We start from the raw sequence: 14,717 nt of genomic DNA, 5'->3' as shown, positions 1-14,717 counted from the left end.
CTGAAGTTTTATGTAAATTGTCTTATCTACATACACATCTCTGGGGGGCAACTTGAAGATTAAAATTCGATTTTTATTCCTATTAAAGAGTAAGAATCAATGGCTTCCTGTGCTTTAGGTTTAGGGTATGCAAACATTCATAGGACATAATCTTCATTCTTAAAGCATGTAAAGTTTATATCATGTAAGCAGATAAATGACAAAGTCACATTGTCAGTGCTAGAAAAGAGATAGGAACAAAGTTCTGAAAGCTTGTCAGTTACTCTGGTGCTTTGTCTCCTCCAGGTGACTTCCCAAGTATGCCTGGCCACAATACCTCCAGGAATTCCTCTTGCGATCCTTTAGTGACATCCCACTTAATCAGCCTCTACTTCATAGTGCTCATTGGAGGGCTGGTGGGTGTCATTTCCATTCTGTTCCTGCTGGTGAAAATGAACACCCGGTCAGTGACCACCATGGCGGTCATTAACTTGGTGGTGGTCCACAGCGTTTTTCTGCTGACAGTGCCATTTCGCTTGACCTACCTCATCAAGGAGACTTGGATATTTGGGCTGCCCTTCTGCAGATTCGTGAGTGCCATGCTGCACATCCACATGTATCTCACATTCCTGTTCTATGTGGTGATCCTGGTCACCAGGTACCTCATCTTCTTCAAGCGCAAAGACAAAGTGGAATTCTACAGAAAACTGCATGCTGTGGCTGCCAGTGCTGGCCTGTGGACGCTGGTGATTGTCATTGTGGTACCCCTGGTTGTCTCCCGGTATGGAATTCACGAGGAATACAATGAAAAGCACTGTTTTAAATTTCACAAAGAGCTTGCTTACACGTATGTGAAAGTCATCAACTATATGATAGTCATTTTTGTCATAGCCATTGCTGTGATTCTTTTGGTCTTCCAGGTCTTCATCATTATGTTGATGGTGCAGAAGCTACGCCACTCCTTACTATCCCACCAGGAGTTCTGGGCTCAGCTGAAAAACCTATTTTTTATAGGAGTCATCCTTGTTTGTTTCCTTCCCTACCAGTTCTTTAGGATCTATTACCTGAATGTTGTGATGCACTCCAATACCTGTAACAGCAAGATTGCATTTTATAACGAAATCTTCTTGAGTGTAACAGCAATTAGCTGCTATGATTTGCTTCTCTTTGTCTTTGGGGGAAGCCATTGGTTTAAGCAAAAGATAATTGACTTATGGAATTGTGTTTTGTGCCGTTAGCCACAAACTACAGTATTCATATTTGCTTCCTTTATATTGGGAATAAAAATCAGTATGGGGAGGTAAGAATGGTATTTCATTACTTAATCAAAACCATGCCTTGATCTACACAAAATGAAAGAACTATAAAATGTCAGAGCCTTCATTGTAGTCCTTGTGGGATCCCTGCCATCTCTGAGTGATGCCCATACAAAGACCAGTGATGTTGATTCCACCTGGAGTTCCAATATTACATTATTTCCCAATACAGAATGTCTGCGTGGCCCATTAAAGCAACATAGGTCTTAAGAATTTTGGAGTTTCATTAGCTCATTCTAATTTCCTCTGAAGCATGATCTTTTCTTAGGTTTTGGACTGAACTCAGCCCTTTAGTTCTTTTCATCCCACTTCATCTTAGGTAAGTAAATCCTGACCACCACCCAGCTCCAAAGACACAAACTCTCCTTGGCTAACCAGGTTAGATGTCCCATTCATCTCACACCCTGATGAAAACTGGTAAGGGGAGAGAATAGTTAAAAAATTTTTCTAGGGTATCATAACTCTGGTGGGAAGTCATCTGTCTAGAAATCAAGAGACAAAGAACGTGTGGCCTTCTGTTTTAACAAGGTTTTCTAGATTTGTCCTGTGAAAGGTCATTTCACGACATGGGGATCAATTTCCTCAATATCACCAATTGCACTGTTGCTCCAAAAATCATTTAAAAGCTTACTGGACATATCTACATAATGGTGAAACTGTAATTTAGAAAATATTCTTGACCAATGTGCTGGTAGGCATTAAAATGAGTTCCCAAGGGAAGTGATTAAAATTTTTTTCTCTTCTGTTTTTTGAGAGAATTTCTAGATGTCCTGGGCCACAGTAAATTAAGATTTTTACGGGGGACAGAAAGTTATACTGAAATCTTTAGAGCTCCCTTCCACTGTTAAAATTATAGATATATATATATTTTAAATTATACATTAAGTTCTGGGGTACATGTTCAGAATGTGCAGATTTGTTACATAGGTTTACATGTGCCATGGTGGTTTGCTGCACCTATCAACCCATCTACATTAGGTATTTCTCCTAATGCTCCCCCTCCTCTAGCCCCCTACCCCTGGACAGGCCCCAGTGTGTGATGTTCCCCTCCCTGTGTCCATATGTTCTCGTTGTTCGACTCCCACTTATGAGTGAGAACATGCGGTGTTTGGTTTTCTGTTCTTGTGTTAGTTTGTTGAGAATGATGGTTTCCAGGTTAAAATTATATATTTTTAAATAAATGAAAACTATGTTTTTAAAAGAGAACTTTTGAGAAGTATATAGCAAAACCATTAATTTAGACTCTGTGAGATTAGGTTGCATGAAGAAGGTTTTCTGAATATTTGAAGAATGGATAAATAAATGTATTCAAAAGTAATAAAAGTATAATCCTTTAAAATATAGGAAAAATAACTAATGGATACTAGGCTTAATACTTTAGGATGAAATAATCTGTACAACAAACTCCCATGACACATGTTTACATATGTAACAAACCTGCGCATGTACCCCTGAACTTAAAATAAAAGTTTAAAGTAATAATAATAAAATAATTTGGATTTTCTTTCCAAATTCTGAGTTACTTTCTGTAAAATTGTATTAATGACTTGTGACATGTGGCATGTTAAACTGACTTTATTTCAAAAACTTCCATTACTGGCTAGGTTGATACATTGGCTTGTGGATTTTTGCTTTTTGGGTTTTTTTTACCTCCTGCCCATACTCTACTATCTTCAATGTTTTATCTCCTTAAAAATTTCCCAGGATCTGATCCAGTTTCATATTTAATGCTTCAGAAAACCTAGAGTAATTAGTAACATGAATAGAATAACATAATGAATTAAGGGAACTTTTTTTTCATCAAGATATATCTTCAGGATTTAAAAGTTTTTCTTAATTTATTATCACTCTGTGGATCCACAGATTCCTCAGATGAATAAGAAATACCTCTGTGAATTTCTGTGACAACTAAAATTAGTGAGCCACAGAAATTAATTTGAGGAAGCAGAAGTAGCAACATAGTTCAAACACGACTTGTTTCCATATATTTTCTGTTTTATATATTCTTTTAAATGTCCTTTTAAAAAAGTAATATTTATTTTCTTTCTTGCCTTTTTTCCCATTTATTTTTTACATTTTTTCTCTCTCTTTTTGGACCATAAAATTTATAAGACAATTACTAAGACCCCTGATAGTTTTAAGAAAATTTATAATACCTGTAAATATGTAAAAAAAATAAATTTAGAAAATATTTAAATTAAAAGTATTCATTAGAATTTCATTACCTTGTAGATTATATCATACTCTCTTCCACATTTTATATATGTTGAGGTCAGGCAATTCAAAAGAATTAATCTCTGTATTAATCTGTTATAATGTTAACATAACACTATGTTATTTTCATACATTATAATAAAGGGCTTATTACAAATGTTACTCAAAATATAGAAATGCAATATTTCATGATATAAAATATCTTTTTCATCAGTATTTACAGAGTAAATAGAAAAATTTTAGTTTTCCTGTTCTTTGTCTTTAGTCAATACAGAAATGAACCTCATGTGGGATTGGGGGTGACATTGGCCTCTAGGGCCATTTTTGGATATCACCATTATAAGAGAGCACTAGTATTAGCATTTGGTGGTGGGAGCCAAGGAATAGACATCCTGCCTTGCACATAATTGTCCGTACAATAAAGAACCATCAGGCCTTGCTCTCTATTTGAATGCCCTATTAGATATTAATGAAGTGAAACAAAACCATCAGAGCAGTTACCAGGTTTTACCCAGTTTTCACAAACACATAGTATTTTTTTGTATAGCTTTAATTCTCTGAATTTTCTGGAAATGCAATTATCATGGATTGAAGAAAGATTTTACTTTGGTTTCCTCTGAACTTTACCAAGAGTTGTTCAGTCCTTTGGAAATGACATAAGTAGCAATGCCATTTATGACATTAAAATATGACACAACATGCCTGTAGGCAGTATTTGTAGCTGTTGTATTCAGGGAATATTACATACAGGTGTCAGCATCAGACTCACTCATTTTGTCTCTTTATGTGGTGATGCCTAAGCATTTACACACTGAATTATATACTAGTATTGATAACTTTTCATTACTCATTTATATTACAGTGAGAACATTATATGTAAAAATAATGTGTATATTTACATTATTAGTGTAGAAAGTATATACATTTCATTCCGAAATGGTAAAATTATCTGTAAGTTTTATTTTAGAATGGTAAAAGTATTATCAAATATTTGTGATAAAAAGCAAAGTATTGGGTCTGAGAAAGCTGAGAACCACTAAATTACCACAAAGGGACAAAATAAGAGGGAAATTTATAAATTTTAACATTATAAACAGGAAAAATATTTCTGTTTCTGAGATACTTACCTCATCTTCATTCAATTCTAAATTACTTCTTTTGTTTCTAAAACAATTAAATGCAACTTTTAGAAAAATGTGAAGAAAATATACATGTGTATTTTCTTTTTTAATGAGAAAAATACATTTTTTTCTGAGCCTCACCACTCTCAGATTGGCTCTTGATCAACATCTACCAGATTTTTAACCCAGGCATAATAATTTTTGAGGTCCAGGCAGAAAGATCTCTTCAGGCACCCATTAAAAGGGACAGTACATGCTCTTATTTATTCCTTAATTTTCCTGTGACAGGATCATTGAGTCCGCTGCCTTCCTCCCCAGCTTCATTTAAATTCGGGATAAAAAGATTGTTTCACTTGTAGGTGAAATGAACTTTTTGTAAAGTGATTCAAGAGGTGCTAATGAATCCCTCCTGCCTCCCCAAATCCTCCTCAATGAAGCTGCCATGAAAACACGATTGTTGGGTTAAGATTCAGTTTTTCTGAAGGAGGGTATTGGGCCAATCCATTCTCAGTCACTGGTTTTTGGTGTGAAGTTAGAATTTGGGACGCTGTCATAGCTTTGATTGGATAGATTTTGCCCACTTTCCTCTATGAGACAGACAGAGGCCAAAGACTCTCACACTTATTGGGGCAGGAACAAGGAAGCTCTTCTTGTTATAGGGGCCAACTACAGCATTTTGTAAATACTTGGTACTGAGAGCTCCATGGTAAAGGGGCACAGGGATGGCAGAACTGCGGGGATAATGCTCAGAGATTGCAACATGCCAAGGGACACCCATGGGGATTGGAAACCAGGGGAATCTGAAGACCCAGCAGGAGCTGCTGGGGAAATGAGACCCAGGACTGAGAACCGCTAGCTGAGAGCAGGAGGGGCTTGTGGGAGTCTTGCTCAGGAGTTCTGAGCAAACAGGACTGTTCTTGAAAAACAGAGCAATGGAGGCAGCAAACAAAGAAGACAGTTTTGAACAGGAGGTAAGAAGGTGCTGGAGAGTGAGGTTTGTTTTATTTGCAGTTTGTCCTAATCGTTTATGTCATTAGCAATGAATGATTCCTGCCCTTTGTTGTTGATCTGGGCCACAGAGCTCATGGAGGACAGGGTGTGGTTACAAAAATGTAACCACTGGCAACCTGATCAGAGATTTTGGATAAAGATCTCCAGCTCATCCCTAAGTCAAGTAAGAAAAGAATCCCTTGGATTTAGAAGAGTCAGAAGAGTTTCCCTTCTGTTTTCAGGAAAGCATCATCTTACATGTCAGGAGTAGACACTTGCCAAAGTCTACACCTGCCTTCTGGCACCCTCAGGAGGGTCTGGAAAGACATCTAGGCCCCCTCTCCAGTGATGTTCAATTCTGTATAACACAGCACACCTCTTACCACAGCCCAGTTGGGTACCCCATTCTCTGAGTTGTCCTTTGCCTCTCAGAATTCCATTATTTTCATAGCATTGTGCTTAAAAATGGCGCACACTACTGACCTGTACACTTAAGAATGCCTAAGATAGTTGATTTCATGTCATGCATATTTACCACAATAAACAATTTTTTAAATTAGAAGATATATATATCATATATATATTTAGTTATATATATAACATTTCTAAATATATATATGTATATATTTAGAAACTTTAATAGGCAAGAACTGAGCTGATGGAGAAAGTTAAAATATTAGAAAGAAAAAAGCTAGTCTGAGACATAAAAAGAGTTCAGTCCTCCTATCAAGGGACTACCTATAGGGAAAGCAAATGGAAAACACTTCACATCTGGACATATCCTTGGAGATGCTTTTAATATTAAGAACAAAGAATTAGTACAAAAAGAGCCAGGCAAGAGAAATGTTTACCTCTAAAAGAAAGAAAAACAATTAGAAAGGTGTTATTTTCCTTCACAGCCTAAGTGCCAGAAAATGGGAGTCAATGCCTATTGGATTTTGGTTTAAAACGTCATGGCTAAGAACTCTCTAAGCAGGCAACTACTGTGCATGCCCCTAGGTAGACAAAGGGACTTGAGACGGATTTTCCTCTCCATCTCATGGCTTATCATCTCAAAACCATTGCTTCTCCAACTCCAGGGTCTTCCCCAGGTAGGAGAGCAACTCTACTTGATTATCTTGAGGCCAAATTATCTTTCCAGGAGGCAAGTTGCTGGTGAAATCCTAACATTCCTTTTAGAATAAGATCCATTCAGCACTCGGTCTAGAAAAATGTTTCTTCCATGATTCTGACAATAGGAAGGCAGGTTTCCTTGGCCTCTTGTTCTCATGTTCCATCCACTCTTAGAGCCACTTCCATGTCACTATTTCCTTAGACTAGAAAGAGCCAGATATCTGTTCTGAAATAATTGTCTCTCCCCTCCTATCACAATCATCTTCAAAATTTTGCTTTGCATTTAAATTTTTATTGCATATTTAGTTTCACAACCTTATTTCCTAAACTTTCCTAAAATTAAATTTCTGCCTCATCTCCATTTTTATCACAACCTGTTAACATATTTCACATTTAACCTCTTGTTCTACAGAAAACATGTATTTTGAATTTTGTCAGTGGTTTAAAATTGACCAGTACTGTCTACAATGTCTTTCTGTCTCATTCAGAAAATTCTATTCAAACGTACTCTTTCTACCATTTGAGCAGTTCTGGTTATTGGCCACGTGTAGTTTTCCCCTCTTATTCCTGTATTCCTAAATAAGCGATCCCTAGGCCTTAGTTTTTCTTACCAACTGTGTCAGTGGCTTCTTCTCATTAAGTCCTTATTATCAGGCGCTATTAGAGGCATCCACTTAAATGTAAACATAGGAGATTGATTACCAGTTCCTGGTGTTAAGTGCCGAAGGGCAGGAAAGAGGCTGTAGGGATTATGGAAAACTCTATTAATGCTGCAGTGTCTTTTGTATAGTTATTAATTCTCTTGTGTAAAGTGGTCAGCCCTGTGTACCCAGAATGATTCTGGAGTGAAGAAACTGCCTTTTTTGTGTGTGTACAAACCCTCTCCCCGCAATGTCAGTGAACCTCCAAGTAGCCTTCAATCCACAAATGACAGGTGCTGCTTCATAGTAAAATTTTGTTTTTCCAGGGAAATAAGAAATGTAGCAATGATGCACTGTGTTTCTCTTAAAGTGAAACATATTTAATGATATATTCAGAGACATATTTTTATAATCACTTTATTTGTATTATATCATAATGTACTAGAAATATTATAAACACCATTTATAAGATTATAATTAAGTAATCTGCAAGATGGTGGTTGTGCTAAGAACCACATATAGACAACTTTCTTGAAAATACTGGTCAGTTTCCAGTCTTTGGTCTTAGGTGCCCTTTGGCCAGTCTTGGTATATCATGGACACAAAATGAATCCTGTATCTGCTATTGTTATCAGTAAAGTCACCCCAGATGACACATTGCCCCAAAAATATCTGGCAAAGTTTTTAAAAAAATAAATTTTTATATGAGATTGAAATTAGTTGTAAACAATCAATAAGTGAACACATTGAATTTCTCTCAAAGTCCTGACTTTTGATATATTTGATGATTAAAATTAATTCTGCCTTTTATGGATATTAAAAGATCAAGCATGTTAAACATGTCAAAGTGAAGTTTGATCCAGTTTATCTGTTTGAATGTTCTTTTTTGTTGTTGTTTGAGATGGAGTCTTGCTCTGTTGCCCAGGTTGGAGTGCAAAGGTGCGATCTTGGCTCACTGCAACCTCCACCTCCCAGGTTCAAGTGATTCTTCTGCCTCAGCCTCCTGAGTAGCTGGGATTACAGGCGCCTGCCACCACACCTGGGTAATTGTTGTATTTTTAGTAGAGATGGGGTTTCACCATGTTGGCCAGGCTGGTCTCAAACTCCTGATCTCAGGTGATCCACCTGCCTCAGTCTCCCAAAATGCTGGAATTACAGGTGTGAGCCACTGCATCTGGCCTTGAATGTTTTTTAAAAAACCTGACAGAGTAAAAATGTGTATGCCACGAATTGCGTTGTGCGTAAATTCACAGAAGGGCATGATGAAAATAAACATCCAGCCTGCCAAGGAGAGTCATGCAGAATTTCTTGAAAATATGAGTGTTCACATATTCATTTCAGATTTATTGAACTAAATGCAAATGATCAAAGCAACTCTAGTGCATGATATATTAAGTTTTGTCTGTTGTGATGCTTTAAAACCACAAAACCTTTAAAGATATTTAAATATAGGATACTACCCTAAAAGATCAATGCAGATAATTTTTTGAAATAAAAATGCTCCAAAATTATGAAACTACCAAATCTTGGGTGTTGGTATATAAATATGTACTTATTCCACAGACCTCATCCTCTCTTGTCAACTCAGGACTTTGCCTCTGCTACTGTGGCCTCAGACTCCCGCACCATCATTTTCTCTCTTTCTGCTGAGTCATCCACATCTGCATAAATAATATAGTATTAATGAAACAAAACCACTCCCATCATCTCCAGTAAATGCCATGCTATTGTTCTGCCTCCCTTTATAAGTTTTCTACAAGAAAACTCCTTGAAAGTAACACCTGCATTATTTTATTATATTTTATTTTATTTTATTTTTGAGAAGAAGTTTTGCTTTTGTTGCCCAGGTTGGAGTGCAATGGCGTGATCTTGACTCACTGCAACTTCTGTCTCCTGGGTTCAAGTTATTCTCCTGCCTCAGCCTCCTGAGTAGCTGGAATTACAGGTGTCAGCCACCACACCGGGCTAATTTCTGTATTTTTAGCAGAGATGAGATTTCACTATGTTGGCCAGGCTGGTCTCGAACTCCTGATGTCAGGCGATTCACCACCCCCCAACCCTTGGCCTCCCAAAGCTGCATTCTGTTTCCAGTTCCTCACCTTCCATTATTCCCTTGGCCCAGTTCCATAGTTTCCTTTATGCCCCACTCCATACCAATTTTGTCAAGGTCATTAATGGTATCAATTATAAAATTCAATGGTTAAGTTTGAGTCTTCACCTTATTCAATCTCAAAGTAAGGTAGGATGCAGTTGAGATATCTCTTTTTATGGAAATATTTTCCTCATTTAATTTCTAAAATGTCTCCTGCTATTGGATTTTCTCCTACCTCATTGAGTATTCCATTTCCATTTCTTTGTTTGTTTGTTGTTGTTGTTGTTGTTTTTGCTTTTTTTTGAGGTGGAGTCTCACTCTGTCGCCCAGGCTGGAGTGCAGTGGCGTATCCCGGCTCACTGCAAGCTCCACCTCCCAGGTTCACGCAATTCTCCTGCCCCAGCCTCCCCAGTAGCTGGGACTACAGGCGCCTACCACCATGCCTGGCTAATTTTTTTTTTTTTTTTAATTTTTAGTAGAGATGGGGTTTCACCGTGTTAGCCAGGATGGTCTTGATCTCCTGACCTCGTGATCCACCTGCCTCGGCCTCCCAAAGTGCTGGGATTACAGGCGTGAGCCACCACACCCTGCCTCCATTTCCATTTCTTTGCTATTCATCCTCTTCTTCCCAGTTTCTAAAGGTTGGAGTGCACAGGTCTTCATCCTCAGCAACCTTCCTGCCTTTCTCAGCACACTTCCCTAAAAAAATCTTAGCCAGTTTTGTGGCTTTGAATGTGATCTGTATGCTGATCTTCACCAATTTATATCTCTCTGTCTTCCCTCCTAGATTCCAGCTACACTTGAAACTTCTACTTATAATAATAAGCAACTTCAATTTAATTTCACCAGATCAGAACACTGGATTTCCTGCCTCAGCAGCCTTCCCCATCTCAGAAAATGGCATCACTTTTTACCCATTAGCTCGAACCAAATACCAAGAAGTTATTCTCAACGCCCTTTGTGTCCATCAGGTTCCAGTTATGAGACAGAAACTGCTTGGTGATTTAAACAGGGAAAGTTTAATCATTAGCTATAACAGGCATTGAGAGATTGAATCTCTTGAAGCATTGAGAGATTAGCTACTAAGAGGTAAAGAGATGTCTAAAGAATACAGAGTAGGAGATATAGCCAGCAGCCACTATCTTCAGACCAGAGGCAAAGCATGCAAAGAAAAAAGAACCTGGGTAAGGAATCCTCCCCCTTGCCCCCACCAGCCCACCTCACATACACACACAACTAGCGCTGAAATGCAGACCTTGCAGGAAATGGTGGCGGGCAGTGGTGGTGGGGGGGTGGGGGGGGTCCCCTGGATGATGGAGAAGTTCACAAAGGTGCTGTGCTGATGGAACTCGCTGAAAAGTCATTCATAGGGGTATTAGGAAAAGCTCTCCAAGGGGAGAAACTGCATCTCAGGCCATGCTGGGCATCTGTCCAGGAACTGAATGCCTTTGGAAGCTGCCCTCTGAAGGGCAGGGGTGACTGTCCACGAGGAGGCCACATGCATTGTGTGCATTAGGCAGCAGCCTGCTACAAGACAGCAGGTACCAAAGCCAGGGAGAAAAGCCTATTCCTCCCCAAGTACTGCTTCAGCGCCTTGTAATGATGAAGATTAGTTTAGCATCCTGCCCACTGGTAAGGGAGAAACATGCTAGTTTCATGGCAGGGTAATAGAGGGTGGATTTGGAGCCGAAGACAATATATGGATGGATAGCCTCTCTTTTGTTCACACCCACACCACATACGTTGTATCTTCTAATATGGATGACCCTGCTTTAAAGCATGTCTCTCATTTCTGCTGCTACTACCTTCTCGGGCTAGCACAACATTCTGCCTCTTTCTGTTTTCACTTTTGTTGCACTGTGGTCAATTCTCTGCACATTAGCCATACATCACGTGGAATTATAAATTCAATGTTATACTAATTTATAGTACTGATGTTAAATCATGATAGTCTCCACTGAAAATTTTCCTGTGGCTTTCGATCCCACTCAGATGAAAATATAAACACCATGATCAGACCCTTGCCTGCCTCTCACTTAACTTCTTTCTGTTCCTTTGTTTTTGCCTCATAAGCTTTCAATTTTCTGTTATCTCTGATGGGAACGTTTCCTCAAATGGCTGGTTCCTCCGTATCATTCACATCTGCTCCAGTGTCATCTCCGCAAAGACGGTCCTGATTTCTCTATTTCTCTATCTAAAATTGTAGCTCTTCGTTCCCTACTTTTTATACTATTTTATATATACATATGTGTATGTGTGTGTGTGTGTGTGTGTGTGTGTGTGTGTGTATATATATATATATATATTTTTTTTTTTTTTTTTTGAGATGGAGTCTCATGTTCTCGTCCAGGCTGAGTATAGTGGCGCCATCTCGGCTCACTGCAACCTCCACCTCCTGGGTTCAAGAGATTCTTCTGCTTCAGCCTCCCGAGTAGCTGGGATTACAAGGGTGCACCACCACACGCAGCTAATTTTTGTATTTTTAGTGGAGATGGGGTTTCACCATGTTGGCCAGGCTAGTCTTCAACTCCTGACCTCAAGTGATCCTCCCCGCCTTGGTCTCCCAAAGTGCTGGGATTATAGGCATGAGCCACCACACCTGGTTACTTTACATTCTTTATGGCATTTATTATTACCACAAATTGTTATGTATTCTTAATTAACAAGAATTAATTAAATTTTTGTCCACTAGAATTTAAGTGTCATAAAGAAGGACATTATTTTTGCCTGGCTATTGTGAGCTAAGGTTTAATGGCATTCAATAAATATATGTTGAAAGAATAAAAAAATGGGTAAAGGAATGAATTCCTGCTTTTCATCAGACTGATTTGAACCCACGATCTGCCATTTTTTAGCATATAAAATTCGAGTCAGTTTCTCAATATCTAAGAACCTCAAATTTTTCTTCTCTAAGATGATAGTTTAAAACATTTAACTCTCTGAAGTTAATGTGAAAATTCACCAGGTTGGATGATAACTCCTCAGAAAACCAACAGAAAGACTTCTTGATCAAGCAGAGCCATCTCTTGATGGACCCCAAGGAGTTTCTTAAAAAGAGCAATTAGGGCAGGATATTTATAGGGCCACAGGCCAGCCTGGGAGATTTTAAAGGTATCTTTTAAGGTTTGGATTGGACAGAGTTTATGAAATAACTGTGCTTTGATGGACACAGTAGGGTGAGGGTGGTAAAGTGAATTAAGTTAGCAAGCTGTTAGTCCTAATGAATTAGTGATTGGGTTGGCTCACGGTCTTATATTCCACGAGCAAGTGTTTCAAGGAGCAAGTAGCTAAGTGTGTTTTGCTTGTTCTCAGTACTGGTTAATAAAGAAACAGGAAGAATATATTGTCTCAGATTTGGTTAGCACTGGGGCAGAAGAGTATGTTCTATGGCATTGTTTATATGGGACAGAGGTATTTTGGTCCCAGATCTCAAGTGAGGTGGTATTTGTGAGGTATGGAAACAGTGCCAGCCCATATGCACAATGCCATAAAGCCGAGTAGATGTCTAAATGAATTGTCCTTCACTGAGCAGCTTAGCATATGTACAGCCTGTATTCAGATAAAAGTGTCATGGTTGGGCCTCTTTGAAAAGTTCTTTTCATTAATAAAATGGTTTTTTTGGTCTTTTTTGGATGATTTAAAAATGATTCTTTCAGAGATGATAAATTATGTGCTTGGGGAAATTCTGTAATTCTGATGGGTTTGTAATGACTCTTTTTGACTTTGTGAATTGGTCCAGTAGAGCATAAACTTCAGGAGTGCCTTAGGCCTTAATAGACTATGTTCTTGTTTTAATAGTTTTGACAAAATTGTTGTGGGAATTATAATTAGAGTATCTCTCTCAGTGAATTTGATTAATTTTAAAAAATTGATAACATCTCTACATAAACAAAAGGTATTAGGGTGGTGCAAAAGTAATTGCAATTTTTGCCATTGAAAGTAATTACTTACCACAATTACTTTTTCAATAACCTAAATGTAATAAGAAAGAGGGGAGAGCCTATCCCCGAGCAGGTGTGCACTTTAGGGAAGCAGTTGATGCTTGTCCTCTGTTGTGAGGTTTTGTGATTGAATCAGCTGCTCAGGCTATCAAAGAATCTTCAACCTGAGGACCAGTTACATCAGAGTGCTGTCTGCCTGGACCCCTCTGTTGAGAACTGTAACGATTCTCTGAGTTCAAGTGGGAAGAAGAGCTGTGGTATGGCCATAGGAAAGGTGGATGATGGCTTACTCATAGCACATTTATTGGTACATTGTTGTTTTTGCTGCTGTTATTGCTGTTTCCTGTTTCATTGATGAATCAGGAGTCTTCTTTTATTAAAAACTATATATACTACTTTTACACATGTTCACAGTAACATAACAACAAGCATAGGTCTTATCATCCACTTATTCCAGGGCCAAGAATAGGAGTCAGGGAAGTTAAGTGACTAGTCTGAGGACACAGGGCTAAAACTTGGCAGAGACATGGATGTGGATATGCCCAGGTATCTGTGGCTGAAAGCTGGTGCTCTGTCTGTATGAAAGACAGGCAGAGGAAAATCTCTGGTTACAAAATTTAAAAAAAAAATCACAACAAAGTGACAGGAAAACAGAAACCATCTAGAAAAGAAGTCATGTCTCCTTTTTAATGACAGCTGAACTTTGTCAAGGAATTGAGATAATTATGAGCTAATATTGGGTAAAGATTCTGATTTAAAGCATTACAGACTTTCTAAAGTTTTACTTCTTTCAGGAGCAGGAACCAACTCCCTTTTCCCCTTTTATCTACATGATTTAGAAGAGTGCTCTGCTAGGAGGTCTGTGAATATTTATAGAGGATAATAATAATTAAGGACAAAAGTTTCAAGATATGCACAGCAGAATTAAAGAACAGGGTCATATTTTGTGTGTCTGTTAGTGTTTAAGAGAAAGATATCGCTTAGTGTATAAGTTTTTATTTTGTGAATTTACATATCCCAAATGACAAATCACTGTTACACATGGCCATTAGAGATTGCACAATATATGTACATCTCTCTTTTAGGTGACAAAGCTATTTGAAGGGGAAAAGGATGTGTGTGGGACTGAATATAACCCAGTTAAGCATTATTACCAGAAATCAATCAGGGACAAATGTAACTTTGTCACCTCACTGCCTAAAATCTTCACTGGTTTTAACTTGAGAGGTCTCTGATTCTCCTAAATTATTTGTAAATGTTTGTGTGTACCTTATATGCATGCATTTTCCAGATATAGAATCCATAGTTCT

The 14,717-nt window shown here is 38.1% G+C and overlaps 2 protein-coding genes across 11 annotated transcripts in view; both read left to right on the top strand.

Moving 5' to 3' along the window:
• Positions 1-2,785, top strand: part of GPR141 (G protein-coupled receptor 141) — a 64,378-nt gene extending 61,593 nt beyond the window's left edge. For all 10 annotated transcript variants that reach the window (XM_028845862.2, XM_077996929.1, XM_077996933.1 and 7 more), the window contains one exon: positions 286-2,785. In XM_028845862.2, coding sequence (XP_028701695.2) covers positions 300-1,217 — 918 coding nt within the window. In that variant the 5' untranslated portion in view covers positions 286-299 and the 3' untranslated portion in view covers positions 1,218-2,785. The remainder of the gene's footprint in view (positions 1-285) is intronic.
• NME8 (NME/NM23 family member 8) overlaps positions 1-14,717 on the top strand; it is a 225,714-nt gene that overhangs the window by 61,551 nt on the left and 149,446 nt on the right. The gene's annotated exons all lie outside the window — the stretch shown is intronic.

The sequence above is a fragment of the Macaca mulatta genome, chromosome 3, assembly GCF_049350105.2.
Source record: "Macaca mulatta isolate MMU2019108-1 chromosome 3, T2T-MMU8v2.0, whole genome shotgun sequence".
In the NCBI taxonomy this organism is placed as follows: domain Eukaryota; kingdom Metazoa; phylum Chordata; class Mammalia; order Primates; family Cercopithecidae; genus Macaca; species Macaca mulatta.
This window is presented reverse-complemented; position numbering and strand designations above follow the sequence as displayed.